The sequence below is a fragment of the Scyliorhinus torazame genome, chromosome 1 (assembly GCF_047496885.1).
Source record: "Scyliorhinus torazame isolate Kashiwa2021f chromosome 1, sScyTor2.1, whole genome shotgun sequence".
NCBI lineage: Eukaryota > Metazoa > Chordata > Chondrichthyes > Carcharhiniformes > Scyliorhinidae > Scyliorhinus > Scyliorhinus torazame.
The window spans coordinates 159,210,982-159,227,740 of record NC_092707.1 but is presented as its reverse complement, the minus strand read 5'-3'; the positions used below and the strand labels follow the sequence as shown (position 1 = coordinate 159,227,740).

At 48.1% G+C, this 16,759-nt stretch overlaps 1 protein-coding gene across 1 annotated transcript in view; it reads left to right on the top strand.

Moving 5' to 3' along the window:
* LOC140418289 (regulator of chromosome condensation-like) overlaps nt 1-16,759 on the top strand; it is a 53,665-nt gene that overhangs the window by 12,598 nt on the left and 24,308 nt on the right. Inside the window, exon 3 of the mRNA XM_072501782.1 lies at nt 9,023-9,213. Coding sequence (XP_072357883.1) covers nt 9,023-9,213 — 191 coding nt within the window. The remainder of the gene's footprint in view (nt 1-9,022; nt 9,214-16,759) is intronic.

Sequence of the window (16,759 nt, the reverse complement as noted above, 5' to 3'; positions counted from 1 at the left end):
CGTCTCTAGGTCCGGGATGCGTCCTAGCATTCGCCTCATAAAGTTGGCATCATCCCAGTTCACGGCATACACGTTTACCAAAACCACCATCTCTCCCTGTAATTTGCCACTCACCATCACGTATCTGCCCCCGTTATCCACCACTATAGTCTTTGCCTCGAACATTACCCGCTTCCCCACTAATATAGCCACCCCCCTGTTTTTCGCATCCAGCCCCGAATGGAACACCTGCCCCACCCATCCTTTGCGCAGCCTAACCTGGTCTATCAGTTTCAGGTGCGTTTCCTGTAACATAACCACATCTGTCTTCAGTTTCTTAAGGTGTGCGAGTACTCGTGCCCTCTTTATCGGCCCGTTGAGCCCTCTCACGTTCCACGTGATCAGCCGAGTTGGGGGGCTTCCCACCCCCCCCCCCCCCCCCCCCCCCCCCCTTGCCGGTTAGCCATCATCCTTTTCCAGCTTCTCACCCAGTTCCCACGCAGCTGTATCTCCCCCAGGCGGTGCCCCCCCGCCCATCCTCTCCCGTACCCACTCCCCCCTTTCCCCAGCAGCAGCAACCCAGTAATTCCCCCCTCCCACCCCCCCGCTAGACCCCCCGCTAGCGTAATTACTCCCCCCATGTTGCTCCCAGAAGTCAGCAAACTCTGGCTGACCTCGGCTTCCGCCCGTGACCACTGCTCGCACCGTGCGACGCCCCCTCCTTCCTGCTTCTCTATTCCCGCCATAATTATCATAGCGCGGGAACCAAGCCCGCGCTTCTCCCTCGGCCCCGCCTCCCATGGCCAACGCCCCATCTCCTCTCCCTCCCCACCTCTCCCCATCACCACCTGTGGGAGAAAGAAAAGTTACCATACCGCAGGATTAGAACATAAAATCCCTCTTCGCCCCCCACATTCGCCCCACCACTTTGTCCAAACGTTCTTTTTCATAATCCACTCATTCCAGTTTTTCTTCTACAATAAAAGTCCACGCTTCATCCGCCGTCTCAAAGTAGTGGTGCCTCCCTTGATATGTGACCCACAGTCTTGCCGGTTGCAGCATTCCAAATTTTATCTTCCTTTTATGAAGTACCGCCTTGGCTCGATTAAAGCTCGCCCTCCTTCTCGCCACCTCCGCACTCCAGTCTTGATAAACGCGGATCACCGCGTTCTCCCATTTACTGCACCGAGTTTTCTTCGCCCATCTAAGGACCATTTCTCTATCCTTAAAACGGAGGAATCTCACCACTATGGCTCTGGGAGTTTCTCCTGCTCTCGATCCTCGCACCATAACTCGGTACGCTCCCTCCACCTCCAACGGACCCGTCGGGGCCTCCGCTCCCATTAACGAGTGCAGCATCGTGCTCACATATGCCCCGACGTCCGTCCCCTCCACACCTTCAGGAAGGCCAAGAATCCTCAGGTTGTTCCTCCTTGCGTTGTTTTCCAGTGCCTCCAACCTCTCCACACATCGTTTCTGATGTGCCTCCTGTATCTCCGACTTCACCACCAGGCCCTGTATATCGTTCTCATTCTCGGCTGCTTTCGCCTTCACGACCCGAAGCTCCTGCTCCTGGGTCTTTTGTTCCTCCTTTAGCCCTTCGATCGCCTGTAGTATCGGGGCCAACAACTCTTTCTTCATTTCCTTTTTTATCTCCTCCACGCAGCATTTCAAGAACTCTTGTTGTTCAGGGCCCCATATGAAACTGCCACCTTCCGACGCCATCTTGGTTTTTGCTTGCCTTCCTTGCCGTTGTTCCAAAGGATCCGCTGCAATCCGGCCACTTTCCTCTCCTTTTTCCATCCGTGTCCAGGGGGAACACCCTTCTGGTTTACCGCACGGTGTTTTTAGCCGTTAAAATTGCCGTTGGGGCTCCTATCAAGAGCCCAAAAGTCCGTTCCACCGGGAGCTGCCGAAACGTGCGACTTAGCTGGTCATCGCCGCACCCGGAAGCCGCCTACCTCCTTTTTTAAACACTGGTGTCACGTTTGCTAATTTCCAATCCACCGGGACCACTCCAGAGTCTAGTGAATTTTGGTAAATTTTCACGAGTGAATTTGCAATTTCCCTAGCCTTCTCCTTTAGCACTCTGGGATGCAGTCCATCAGGGCCAGGAGACTTGTCTACCTTTAGCCCCATTAGCTTGCCCATCATTACCTCTTTAATGATAATCATCTCAAGGTCCTCGCCTGTCGTAGCCTCATTTCCATCAGTCACTGGCATGTTATTTGTGTCTTCCACTGTGAAGACCGACCCAAAAAACTTGTTCAGTTCCTCAGCCATTTCCTCATCTCCCATTATTAAATCTCCCTTCTCATCCTCTATAAGGACCAATAAAACAAAACAAATCCTGGAAATAACTGAGCAGGTGTAACAGCATCTCCAGCAAGAGAGACATCTAAGTCACTGAATTGAGAAACAAAACCAGGGCTTGCATTTGTGTAGCACATTTCATGGCCACAGCGTGTGCCTCAACACTGCAGCTGGTGTAGTACCTTTTGAAGAGCCGTCATTGTAATGTAGGAAACATGACAGCCACTTGTAACCCTTCCCCAAACAGCAATGTGATCAGAGAATTTGTCTTTCTGATGTTGATTGAGGGAGATTCTCAAAAGAGAAGGTGGGCCGATTACTTGAGCACGTGGGTGGACTTGGGTCCTTGCCTCTACTACGATCAGTTTCTGTAAATTATATTTCCCACCTCGAGTACGGAAATCGCCTAGTGGATGGCGTGAAGGTTCTTGCCTTTCCAGATCTTTGTGGTATTTGGAGGGAGCACTTTCTGCTGGGGTTGGAACGTATCACTGTGAGCTCCAGCCCTCCGATCCTGCCAGATCTCTGCACTCCTGAAATCCCAGCATCTTGCATATCTCTGTTTTCATTGCTCCATTATTGGCGGCCGTCCCTGTGTCTTGACTCCAGAATTCACTCACTAATCCTCTGTCTCTCCACCTCTCGCTCCTTAAAATCATCTGCTCTCATATCTCCTTATGTAGCTCACTGTCAAAGTTCTGATTGATAATGTTGCTGTGAAGCTCTTTTTATTATGTTAAAGGTGCTATGTAAATGTAGCTTGCTGTAATTTAGGAGAGGAGTCTTTTTTAAACTTGCTATGTAATGGTACTCATGTATTAAATCATTCGGAAGGTAACGATTATAGTGGAGCACCCACTTTAGTTCATAGCCACACATTTACCTTGCTATAAGGTTTTTATTTAAAATTTAGAAGTACCCAATTATTTTTTTTCCAATTAAGGGGCAATTTAGCGTGGCCAATCCACCTACCCTGCACGTCTTTTGGGTTGTGGGGGTGAAACCCACGCTGTCACGGGGAAAATGTGCAAACTCCACACGGCCAGTGACCCATGGCCAGGATTCGAACCCGGGTCCGCAGCGCCGTAGTCCCAGTGCTAACCACTGTGCCACCGTGCTGCCCCATCTTGTTGTAAGATTCAATCAGCAGACACACGGTCAGGTCTCAGTCCAAGGGAAACAAACCCCTGGTTTTGAAATTTCATGGCCGCTCGCAGCAGAGGGATCTCAGAGGTGAAGATCGTAATTCCTTCAGTTGGCAGGAACCAACAGCTTTGAGGTGAAGTAAATGACACCATTGGTAATCTGAGGATGTGTGACTGAACCCCCTAAAGCTCTGGTATTGATATTAGAGTGGGGGTGACACTTGTCCATGAGGATTAATGCACTCCGAGGCAAAAAGGCGCTGGACTAGCCTTTCTTTGGCACGCGCCATGGACAGGCAATGCCCCAGCAAGATTGTATTCATTTGTGGAATCTGAGCATTGCTGGCAAATCTGCCATTGCCCATCTCTGCCTGTGAGAGGGTGGCGATGAACCGTTTAAAACGCTACAGTCCATGTGATGTTGCTATACCTATAGTGTCATTAAGAAGGGAGTTCCAGGTATGTTGCTCGGCGATAGTGAAGGAACGGCGATATACCAAGTCCGGATGTTATGGCCCCAGTTTCCATTGTGCTTGATATTCACAATCTCACTCTGCTGATATGCATGGTCACTGAAGACCAGTCATGTAAACTTACACACTGGCAAATCTTCTTTTACGCACATATGAATTAGGAGCAGGAGTAGCCCACTCGGCCCCCGGAGCCTGCTCTGTCATGGCTGATATAATTGTAAACTCCTGCCTGCCCCCGACAACCTTTCATCCCTTGTTTATCAAGAACCTACCTAGCTCTGCCTTAAAAATATTCCCAAACAGGGCAGCACGGTGGCGCAGTGGGTCGCACTGCTGCCTCATGGCATCGAGGTCCCAGGTTCGATCCTGGCTCTGGGTCACTGTCCGTGTGGAGTTTGCACATTCTCCCCGTGTTTGCGTGGGTTTCGCACCCACAACCTAATAAAAAGAAATGTGCATGGTAGGTGGATTGGCCACGCTAAATTGCACCTTAATTGGAAAAAATTAATTGGGTACTCTAAATTAAAAAAAAAAACGTTCAGAAACTCTGCTTCCACTGCCTTTTGAGGAAGAGAGTTCCAAAGACTGCAGCATGGTCGCATAGTGGTTAGCACAGTTGCTTCACAGCTCCAGGGTCCCAAGTTCGATTCCCGGCTTGGGTCACTGTTTGTGTGGAGTCTGCATGTTCTCCCCGTGTCTGCGTGGATTTCCTCCGGGTGCTCCGGTTTCCTCCCACAGTCAAAAGATGTGCCGGTTAGGTGGATTGGCCATGATAAATTGCCTTTAGTGTCCAAAAAAGTTGGGTGGCGTTACGGGGATAGAGTGATGTTGTGAGCTTGGGTAGGGTGCTCTTTCCAAGGGCCGGTGCAGACTCAATGGGCTGAATGGCCTCCTTCTGCACTGTAAACTCTATGATTCTTTTCCTCTGCTCTGCCTTAAATTGTTAAACAGTGACTCCTGATTCTAGACTCTCCCACAAGAGGAAATATCCTCTCCACATTCATCTTGTCAATGCCCCATAGAACCTTAAAGGTTTCAGTCAAGTCGCCTCTTTCTCTTCTAAACTCCAGTGGATTCCAACCTAACCTCCAACCTTTCCTCAAATGACAACCTGCCTATTCCTGGTATTAGTCTGAACTGCTGATGTGTTTATACTCTTCTTTAAATAAGTAGATCGATATTATACACAGTACTCCAGATGTGGCTTCAATGGTGTCCTGTACAATGTGGGCAATTCACCTACTCTGCACATCTTTGGGTTGTGGGGGCGAAACCCACGCAAACACGGGGGAATGTGCAAACTCTGCACGGACAGTGACCCAAAGCCAGGATCGAACCTGGGACCTCGGCACTGTGAGGCAGCAGGGCTGCCCTAGCCTCGCTACTTTTATGTTCAATTTCCCTTTCAATAGACCCATAACAGTTTACTAGCTTTCCTAATTACTTGCTCTACCTGCTTCTTAATCTTGTGATTCATGCACTAGGACACTCTGACTTCTCTGAATCTCAGAGCTCTGCGATCTTTCACCATTTCGATAATATGCTTATTTCTATTCTTCCCGCCAAAACGGACAATTTCACATTATTTCCACATTACACTACTTTTGCCAGATCTTGATCCACCCACTCTTAACTTATCTATATCCCATGTAGCCTCCATTTGTCCTCTTCACAACTTACTTTCCTGCCTATCGTTGTGTCCTTTCATCCGAGTCATTTACATAAATTAGAAACCGTTGAGATCTCGGCACTGATCCCTGTGGCACACCACTCATCTTGCCAACCAGAAAATTACTCATTCATACCTACTCTATGTTCCCTGTTAGCCGGTCAATCTTCTGTCCATGCCAATGCGTTAACCCTTACACCATGAGTGTTTATTTTTCGCAATGATGTTTCATGTTGCATCTTATTTTAAAAAAATTTAAATTTAGAGTACCCAATTATTTTTTTCCAAATAAGGCGAGTTTAATGTGGCCAATCCACCTAACCCGCACATCTTTGGGTTGTGGGGGCGAAACCCACGCAGACACGGTGAGAATGTGCAAACTCCACACAGACAGTGACCCAGGGCCGGGATCAAACCCGGGTCCTCAGCCCAATAGGCAGCATTGCTAACCACTGCGCCACCGTGCTGCTCAATGTTGCATCCTATGAAATGCCGCCTGGAAATCTGAGTGCCGTACATCCACGGGTTCCCCTTGACCCACAGCACTATGGCTTCTTCAAAGAACTCCAATAAATCGGGTAAAGGTGATTTCCCTTTCACAAAACCACGTTGTCTCTGCCTGATCACTTTGATTCTTTTTCCAGTGCCCTGATATAACATCTTTAATAACGGCTTCTAACAATTTCCCGATGACGGGTGTTAAAATAACTGGCCTGTAGTTTCCTGCTTTCTGTCTCCCTCCCTTCTTGAATAAAGGAATTACGTTCGCTATTTTCCAATCTAATTGAACCTTCCCCGAATTGAGATAATTTTGGAAATCACTAACCACTTCCTTCAAGACCCTAGGCTGAGGTCCATCAGCACCCGGTGGTTGGTCAGCCCTGGTGATTGTAATTTGCTTGAATCCTTCCCTTCTATTTCCTGATGTACAGCTATTTCTGGGATGTTACTTGTATTGTCTGTAGTGAAGACTAATGCAAAATATCTGTTCAATTCATCTGCCATCTCCTTATTTCCAATAATTAATACCCCAGATTCACTTTCTATTGGACCAACACTCACTTTGTTACCTCTCTCATTTAAATATCAAAATGAACTATCTGGTTTTTATATTCTTTGTGAACTTTCTCCAGTACTATTCCCCCCCCCCCCTTATTAATCCTTTAGTCATTCTTTGCTGTCTTTTATATTCTGCCCAATCTTCTTACCTGCCACCTATCTTGTGCTTTTGTCTGGTTTATTTGCCTTTCCTGAAGGTGCTGATATTTTCCTGGGCACAGCTGTACAAATCCCAGATACCCTTTGTCGTTGTTTTCCATGGGCGAACCTCAGCAGTGAGTAATGCAGGGCTGTTTGACTGCAGGGGTCATCACATCCATCGTCCCAAGAGTCTACTTTTCGTCAGGGTTCTGGACAGTGTTTGGGAGTGGGATCCCAGGCTGTCTCTGCTCCTGAGTTCAACAGGTCTTTTCAGCTGCTAAGGTTCTCAAGTAGATCCTCAATGGGAGACAGTGTTGTGAAGATGTGGTGATCTTGATTACAGGGATTAAAAAGCAAGTCAATTTGGGGGCGGTACGGTGGCGCAGTGGTTAGCACTGCTGCCTTACAGTGCTGAGAACCCAGGATCAATCCCTGCCCCGGGTCACTATCCATGTGGAATTTTCACATTCCCCTTGCATTCATTTTGGTAGGAAAAATTTGAATGCGGATTACAGGGTCAACGGTAGGGTTCTGAGGAATGTGGAGGAACAGAGCGATCTTGGGGTTCATGTCCATAGATCTCTGAAGGTTGCCACTCAAGTGGACAGAGCCGTGAAGAAGGCTTATAGTGTGTTAGCGTTTATTAACAAGGGGATTGAGTTTAAGAGCCGTGGGGTTATGCTGCAACTGTACATGACCCTGGTGGGACCACATTTGGAGTATTGTGTGCAATTCTAGTCACCTCACTATAGGAAGGATGTGGAAGCATTGGAAAGGGTGCAAAGGAGATTTACCAGGATGCTGCCTCGTTTGGCTGATAGGTCTTATGAGGAAAGGTTAAGGGAGCTTGGGCTTTTCTCTTTGGAATGGAGGAGAATGAGAGACGACTTAATAGAGGTTTGTTTATAAGATGATGAGGGAGATAGATAGAGTGGATGTTCAGAGACTATTTCCTCGGGTGGATGTAGCTGTTACAAGGGGGCATAACTATAAGATTCAGGGTGGGAGATATAGGAGGGATGTCCAAGGTAGGTTCTTTACTCAGAGAGTGGTTAGGGTGTGGAATCTATGATAGTGGAGTCGGACACTTCAGGAACTTTCAAGCGGTTACTGGATATGCACATGGAGCACACACCAGAATGATAGGGAGTGGGATAGCTTGATCTTGGTTTCGAACAAGGCTCGGCACGACATCGAGGGCCGAAGGTCCTGTTCTGTGCTGTTATGTTCTATGTATATGCGTGGGTCTCGCCTCCACAACCCAAAAAGATGTGCAGGGTAGGTGGATTGGCCACGCTACAGCATGGTAGCATTGTGGATATCACAATTGCTTCACAGCTCCAGGGTTCCAGGTTCGATTCCGGCTTGGGTCACTGTCTGTGCGGAGTCTGTACATCCTCCCCGTGTGTGCGTGGGTTTCCTCCGAGTGCTCCGGTTTCCTCCCACAGTCCAAAGATGTGCAGTTAGGTGGATTGGCCATGATAAATCGCCCTTCGTGTCCAAAATTGCCCTTAGTGTTGGGTGGGGTTACTGGGTTATGGGGATAGGGTGGAGGTGTTGACCTTGGGTAGGGTGCTCTTTCCAAGAGCCGGTGCAGACTCGATGGGCCGAATGGCGGCCTCCTGCACTGTAAATTCTATGATCTCTGATTACATTGTTCCTTAATTAGATTTTGTTTTTAAAAAAGCAACTCAATTTAGCTAAACTTCTATATACTGATTACCTGAGAAGAAGTGTTTGTAGGAACAGGAGTAGGCCATTCAGTCCTCTTCGTCGTGTTCCACCCAATTGAACTTGATTTTAGCTGATCTCTAGCAGCGCTACATTTGCCTGCCTTGATTTTATAATCTTTTAATATCCTTTTTTAACAAGATATATCCGTCTCTGCTTTGGAATTTTTAATTGATTTCCAGCCTCAACAGGTTGTTTTTTTGGGGGTGGGGGAGGGGAAGGGAAAGTGTTCCAGATTTTCACTATGCTTTTTGTGAAGAAATGTGTCCTGCCACCGCCCTTGAAGGGTCGAGCTCTAATTTTTTAAGACCCCTGCCCTTGTCTTCGGAGTCCGCACAAGATAAAATCCTTTTGCACTATACACCCTCTTAATCGTCTTAATCACCTCCAATTGATCACCCCTGTCATCCGCTATGGGCGAGTGAACAGAAACCTAGTCTGTGTGGTTTTGCCTGTCGAGTCTGTGCTTTCTGATGATGTTGGAAACCTAACTCTGTTTTTCTTCCCCGCAGTCTCGCATTCCTCACATAGGACGATCCCTGGGATTGTCCTGACGCTGGGCCAGGGTGACGTTGGCCAACTAGGCCTCGGAGAAAATGTGATGGAGAGGAAGAAACCCGCCTTTGTCAAGCTATTGACGGAGAAAGTGATGCAGGTGGAGGCTGGGGGAATGCACACGATCTGTCTTGGGGTGTCAGGCAGCGTAAGTACCAAAGAACGACTGGCATTGATGTATAATAATCTTTGTCACAGGTAGGCTTACATTAACACTGCAATGATGTTACTGTGAAAAGGCCCAAGTTGCTACATTTCCGTGTCTGTTCGGGTACACAGAGGGAGAATTCAGAATGTCCAATTCACCTAACAAGCACGTCTTTCAGGACCACGGTAGCATGGTGGTTAGCACAATTGCTTCACAGCTCCAGCGTCCCAGGTTCGATTCCCGGCTTGGGTCACTGTCTGTGCGGAGTCTGCACGTTCTCCACGTGTGTGCGTGGATTTCCTCTGGGTGCTCCAGTGTCCTCCCACAGTCCAAAAGATGTGCAGGTTAGGTGGATTGGCCATGCTAAATTGCCCTTAGTGTCTAAAATTGCCCTTAGTGTTGGGTGGGGTTACTGGGTTATGGGGATAGGGTGGAGGTGTGGGCTTGGGTAGGGTGCTCTTTCAAAGAGCCGGTGCAGACTCGATGGGCCGAATGGCCTCCTTCTGCACTGTAAATTCTATGATTCTATTACCTGTGGGAGGAAACCGGAGCACCCGGAGGGAACCCACGAAAGTCACGGGGAGAATGTGCGGAATCCACACTGTTGCTCGTTTTAGCCTTGGTTTAATTGCTCTTGTTCTATCACCTTTGCTCTTGAGTCGGCAGGTATCTTTCTGATACCGCCACGTGGTTCAAGTCCGAGTAATGATCAGTAATCCAACACACCGCTTAGAGTTAAATCAACGCACATTTATTATATACAGCAGTCAATACTTATACATTAATTCTACTTCTGAGCTACTTCCTACAACTAACAGGCCAATACTTAACTTTGGAAATGGCCCACCAGATCAGGGAAACGAATGGCCTTTTGTATGGGTTCTGAGCCTGCGGGATTCAAAGCTGGTACAGGTCGATAGTCAGGAGTGCCTATCTCATAGCGAGCGTTGGAGTAAGACTTACTGTTTCTTGCGGCTGTTGTAGAGGGTCAGCAGAAGGGACTCGAAGGGTGCGGAGAGGAGAAGAAGGGAAGAAGGGTCGATTTGAACTTGACCCCTATTCTTATAGTCCCCAGGGGCTTCCCGCCTCTTGGGGCGGACCTTGTACCTGGTTCCAAGTGATTGGACTTGGCCCCAACCACTTGGTTCGATATTCTCCAATGCTGGAGCGATTCCTTGATCGAGGGGTGGTCATTCACCTCTCTTTGTGTAAGCTCCTGCTGGTGCCGAAAAGTCTGGGTCGGCTTTGTGTTACTAATTTGTAGCATATTGTTCCCGGGATTGCTACTTACTATGCAGATGGCTGGTGTGTTGTTGTGTTGATGGCTGCAGGTATCAATTCTGTCTGGCTTCCCCAGAGGCGAATACACTGTTATACCTGCAGCTGTCTGTCTGAGTCCTGTTGGCTGATTTTCCCATCAGCCTCTTCCGTTCGCCATTTTAAATCAGGGTTTGGCCATTCTAATCGGGAGTTAGCCATTTTACATGGCTACACCCCCTCCTTGTGATCCTAACGCGAAGCGTGAAGGATCACATCATGATTGTTACTTTCCATTCTCTGACCGGGGGGGACACCTCCTACATGGCCTCTGCACTGACCATAGCTATGCACAAAAAATTTTAACGTACAATTCCAAGTGCGCTATGTCAGACAGGGACATGCATTACAAAACAACAAACTTGGAACCTCTAACTTATCCTTAGCATACTACACTCGCATAAACATTCCATTATCCTACCTTCCTCAATCATACAACAAAAATCACAGCATTTCATACAGTCCTGGCTTGGCAGTCAAGCTCAGGATCATACAATTTTTTTTTTTTTTAAACATCTCTTTATTTACAACAACAATAAATGCAAGTGAGTGCACTTTATTATTTTATAATAGATCGCGGGGGTCAGGGGTCTGGTCGTATCCGAACATAGGGGATCTGATCCTATATACCGGGGTTCGAGCGCGGTAGGCTCTCCTTCTCCATTTCCGTAGACGCATAGTCTGCACGATGCAGCAGAGTATTGCCAATGCTAGTAGTGTTTCGATCACATAGGACAGGGAGTACCAGGTTATGAACCTGGCACACCAAGAAGATGTAGTGTCGCTGGTGACTAGGCTCTGGGTACTGCGGGGCAGTGAAACATTAACGGCCGGGGGGTTTGAAGTCATGGGGTTCGCGTTCACGCGCAACCAAATGTCCATGAACAGTATGTTGATCACGATGAAGGAAGTCCTCATGGCTGTCCTCTTTCCTTCTCTTTCTTCTCTTCTCTTTATTTTCTCCGGTCCTGGAGCTTCTGGAGTTCTGTAGAAACAAGCATAGTGTCTGCAACTATCTTTGTTTAATATCTGGTACGCTAGTGTGTCTGTCCTGTAGTGCCAATTACTCCCTTTATAATTGGTCACTATGTGTGACTCCCTCATTCTTTTTTCAAAAAACAAATTTAAGGACACGGCACACTTCCCAATCATGAACCAGTGCTGATTTTGCATCCAAATGTTCCTGGATGTAAATAGCAGATGGCCAACAACCTAAGGGTTACCTAAACAAACAAAACTTTTTGAAATGAAAAATGCCAAATGAGGTGCGTATGGGCCGCGACGGGTAAGAGGTGGATGGAGTCCCCGGGTAGGACGGCTACCAATGCCGTATCTCTCTTACCCGAGCGTGATTGACCAGCGAGGGGGTTCCCAGGCAGGGCGGGTCTCAAGCCGTTTCTCCACTGCCTGAGCAACCAACAAGAACGGGCAAAAATGTAGTCATCGTGGTGGGGCTACCGTAGTGGTTCTATCCTTCGAACCAGAAGGGCAGTTACGAGCGGGCGTCTGATACTTGAACAAGCATCAGCTGAAAAGCTAGTTCCTCTGAACAGCGTGTGGCAACGGTGGGTCTCTGAAGGCAAGTCCTCAGAGGTTTCGGCCGAATAGGCGTGTGGCAGTGAGAAAAATTCTCCTGTCAGACATACAACATTTAACAAATGTACAAACAACATAAAACATTCTGCAGGTTCCATCAGAAAGGACAACACTTTTCCCAAGCGGTTCCTTTTAAAACATCATCTGGACACCTCAGTTCTCTGCTGCGAACAGGGTCGCAAAGGGGTAGGCGGTTTGGGAGTCAGACCCAAGGTCGTCCTCTTCTCCCGGGTGCCAAACTCTGGAGTGGATTAGGGCTGAAAGGGCTGCATGGTGTGAGTTGGGGTTGCTCTCGTCGTTGCGGACGAGTCGGTATGTGTTGTCACGGTGCCAATAATTGGTGTCTAGTTGTGTGGGGACAAAATCGGGGTCGTCAGTGTGGTTCGGTGGTCGGTGGTGGGGTTTGTTCAGAAAAGTGATCAGGAAGGGATCACTTGGATCGTAGTCGGAGTCGCTAGGTGTGGGTCCTGGTGCATGGGGATAGTAGGGAGGCGTGCTGTGGCTATCGTCCGAGTCACAGTCGCTGTCTCTGTTGCTGCAGTCTGTGGGCGTTTTGGGGCGGAGTGTATATTTCGGGGGTGGAGTCGAGGTCGAGTCCGTGGCTGGGCTGGATGTGGTGGGGGTTGGTAGGGTTACGTTGGCTGTGGGCGGGCGCCAAGCATGATGTGGTGTGCGTGGTTCGACTGTGTTCCATAAACCTTCAGCTGGTTTATATGAAACCATGCAGTCTTACCATTGGGGTACTTTATTTTATAAACGGAAGGGCTTACTTTATCCGCAATGGAATACGGATCTGAGTATTTTGGTGAGAGGAATGTGCTGGGGTTATATACAGAAAGCATCTCTTGCTGTCCGATATCGTACTCAGTCGCATGCACTGTCTTGTCGAAACAAGCCTTGCTCTGTTTCTTTCTGGTGCCCAATTTTACTGCGGCTGCTAACTGAGCCGTTTTAATGTTCTCCACTAACTGCTCTACTGCTTTCTCGTTTGTGAGGGCCGTTACTTCGTGATGCCAAATATCGTGAGGACGTTCTGCATGACACGTCCCATAAAATGGGAACCGTGGTCCGATTCAATGCTGCGGGGGAGTCCCCATCTTGTAAAGATGTGGTGAGTTAGAATCTTGGCTGTGGTTTTTGCAGTGTTTGTGCGGGCTGGGAATGCTTCCACCCATTTTGTAAATGTGTCTATGACCACAAGTACATGTAGCCATTCCTGCAAGGGGGCAATGGACCTATAAAATCAATCTGGAGGTTAGTCCAGGGGCCATTAACGGGTCAGGTGTGGCTGAGTTGGGCCTTTTTGGCATATCTGTCGGGGTTATTCTGCGCACCAATAAGACAATTTTCTATGTAATGGCTTACATCTTCCTTTAAATTTGGCCACCAACAAAGCTGTTTGAGATGGGCTGTAGTGGGATCGATTCCCTGATGTCCATGACCGTCATGGAACAAACAAATCAGTTGATTCCTGTCCTGTTCAGGACCCACATAAAGGGTGTCTTTTAACACCACACCATCATGTGTGGTCAGTGCATTTCGAAACCTCTCTTAGGAGGCGGAATACTTGCCCTTGACAATCTCCTTGAGATTGGTGTCCTGCTTCTGGGCCTCTACTAGATCCTCGATTCTAGTCTGTGTGACCTGAACTGCACTCACTGGCGCGCTTTCGGGGGTTTTCCAAAAATACCCATGTCTGGAACCTGCCTTAGCCAGTGTGTCGGCTTTTACATTTCCAGGGGGGGAGGAATGATGGTGGCTGCGGACTTTGATGATCCCAAAAGTCCCGTTCTGGGCTTTCTCTAAAATATGGCGGAGCAATGGGGCTGAGGGGAGGGGATTTCCATCTGCGGAAACAAATCCTCTTGCTTCCCACAGGGGCAGAAATTCCGTGAGGCTGTTACAGACATCGAGGCTGTCCGAGTATATGTCTGCTGGGCTGGGGAAGGAATCTGGGTGCTCAACTAGAACATAGAACATAGAAAATACAGCACAGAACAGGCCCTTCGGCCCACGATGTTGTGCCGAACCTTTGTCCTAGATTAATCATAGATTATCATTGAATCTACAGTGCAGAAGGAGGCCATTCGGCCCCCTGAGTCTGCACCAGCTCTTGGAAAGAGCACCCTACCCAAACTCAACACCTCCACCCAACACCAAGGGCAATTTGGACATTAAGGGCAATTTATCATTGGCCAATTCACCTAACCCGCACATCTTTGGACTGTGGGAGGAAACCGGAGCACCCGGAGGAAACCCATGCAGACACGGGGAGGACGTGCAGACTCCGCACAGACAATGACCCAAGCCGAAATCGAACCTGGGACCATGGATCTGTGAAGCAATTGTGCTATCCACAATGCTACCGTGCTGCCCTTAAGAACAAATAAATCTACACTATATCATTTTCCCGTAATCCATGTACCTATCCAACAGCTGCTTGAAGGTCACTAATGTTTCCGACTCAACTACTTCCACAGGCAGTGCATTCCATGCCCCCACTACTCTCTGGGTAAAGAACCTACCTCTGATATCCCTCCTATATCTTCCACCTTTCACCTTAAATTTATGTCCCCTTGTGATGGTGTGTTCCACCTGGGGAAAAAGTCTCTGACTGTCTACTCTATCTATTCCCCTGATCATCTTATAAACCTCTATCAAGTCGCCCCTCATCCTTCTCCGCTCTAATGAGAAAAGGCCTAGCACCCTCAACCTTTCCTCGTAAGACCTACTCTCCATTCCAGGCAACATCCTGGTAAATCTTCTTTGCACCTTTTCCAGAGCTTCCACATCCTTCCTAAAATGAGGCGACCAGAACTGTACACAGTACTCCAAATGTGGCCTTACCAAAGTTTTGTACAGCTGCATCATCACCTCACGGCTCCTAAATTCAATCCCTCTGTTAATGAACGTGAGCACACCATAGGCCTTCTTCACAGCTCTATCCACTTGAGTGGCAACTTTCAAAGATGTATGAACATAGACCCCTCTCTGCTCCTCCACAATGCCAAGAACTCTACCGTTAACCCTGTATTCCGCATTCATATTTGTCCTTCCAAAATGGACAACCTCACACTTTTCAGGGTTAAACTCCATCTGCCACTTCTCAGCCCAGCTCTGCATCCTATCTATGTCTCTTTGCAGCCGACAACAGCCCTCCTTACTATCCACAACTCCACCAATCTTCGTATCGTCTGCAAATTTACTGACCCACCCTTCAACTCCCTCATCCAAGTCATTAATGAAAATCACAAACAGCAGAGGACCCAGAACTGATCCCTGCGGTACACCACTGGTAACTGGGATCCAGGCTGAATATTTGCCATCCACCACCACTCTCTGACTTCTATCGGTTAGCCAGTTCGTTATCCAACTGGCCAAATTTCCCACTATCCCATGCCTCCTTACTTTGTGCAGAAGCCTACCATGGGGAACTTTATCAAATGCCTTACTAAAATCCATGTACACTACATCCACTGCTTTACCTTCATCCACATGCTTGGTCACCTCCTCAAAGAATTCAATAAGATTTGTAAGGCAAGACCTACCCCTCACAAATCCGTGCTGACTATCCCTAATCAAGCAGTGTCTTTCCAGATGCTCAGAAATCCTATCCTTCAGTACCCTTTCCATTATTTTGCCTACCAGTCCTAAAAACGACCGGAGGGCTGAAACGTTCTGGGGAAGCGGCAATTTAGCGATCGAGTCAATTCTTTTATGCTCGATCTCGCATTTACCGTGTGTGATAATTGTTCCCAAATATACCACTTTTTCTTCCAAAACCTGGGCCTTTTTGGGGTTGACTTTACAACCAATTGAATGTAATAGTTCCAGGAGTTCGGACAGAAGCTCAATGTGCTCTTCCTTGGTGTCTGTCTGCAGTAGTAGGTCGTCTACATACTGTACCAGACATTCGGGGCAAAAATATTTTGCTAGTCCATTTGCCAGCTGTCGGTGGAAAATGGAGGGGGAGTTGTGGAATCCTTGTGGCAGGCATGTCCACGTGTACTGCTGTGCTTTAAAAGTGAAGGCAAATTTGTACTGGCATGCCTTTGCCAATGGAATGGACCAGAATCTATTATTGATGTCCAAAACCGTGAAGTAGCGGGAATTGAGTCCTTGCTTGAGCATGGTCTCGGGACTTGTTGCTACGGTGGGGGCTGCTGCGGGGGTGACTTTGTTGAGTTCCCGATAATCAATGGTTAGTCGCCATGATCCATCGGGCTTTCTCACTGGCCAAATCGGGGCATTATTAGTGGAGGCTACTGATCTAAGTACACCCTGCTCTAATAAGCTCTCGATTACTTTTAAGATTTCTCCCTCTGCCTCTTGGGGAAATCCGTAGTGTTTTTGGTGTCTAGGGTCAGGTCCTGTTACTTGTACGGAGCCAGTCATCCGTCCACAGTCGTGCTTGTGGGTCGCAAATGCTGCCCTGTTCTTTTGCAGAACTGCCCTAACCTGCTTGTCCGTACTAAGCGTGGTCGGGTTGAACCAAAATTCGCCTACTGCGCTAATTTTGTTCATATATTCGCCTATGTTGAGCGTTGCGGGGGCTCTTGTGGATTTCGCCATCTTCCAGACACACTGGTTGACTGGATCGAATGATAGGTTGTGGGAATTCATGAAATCAATT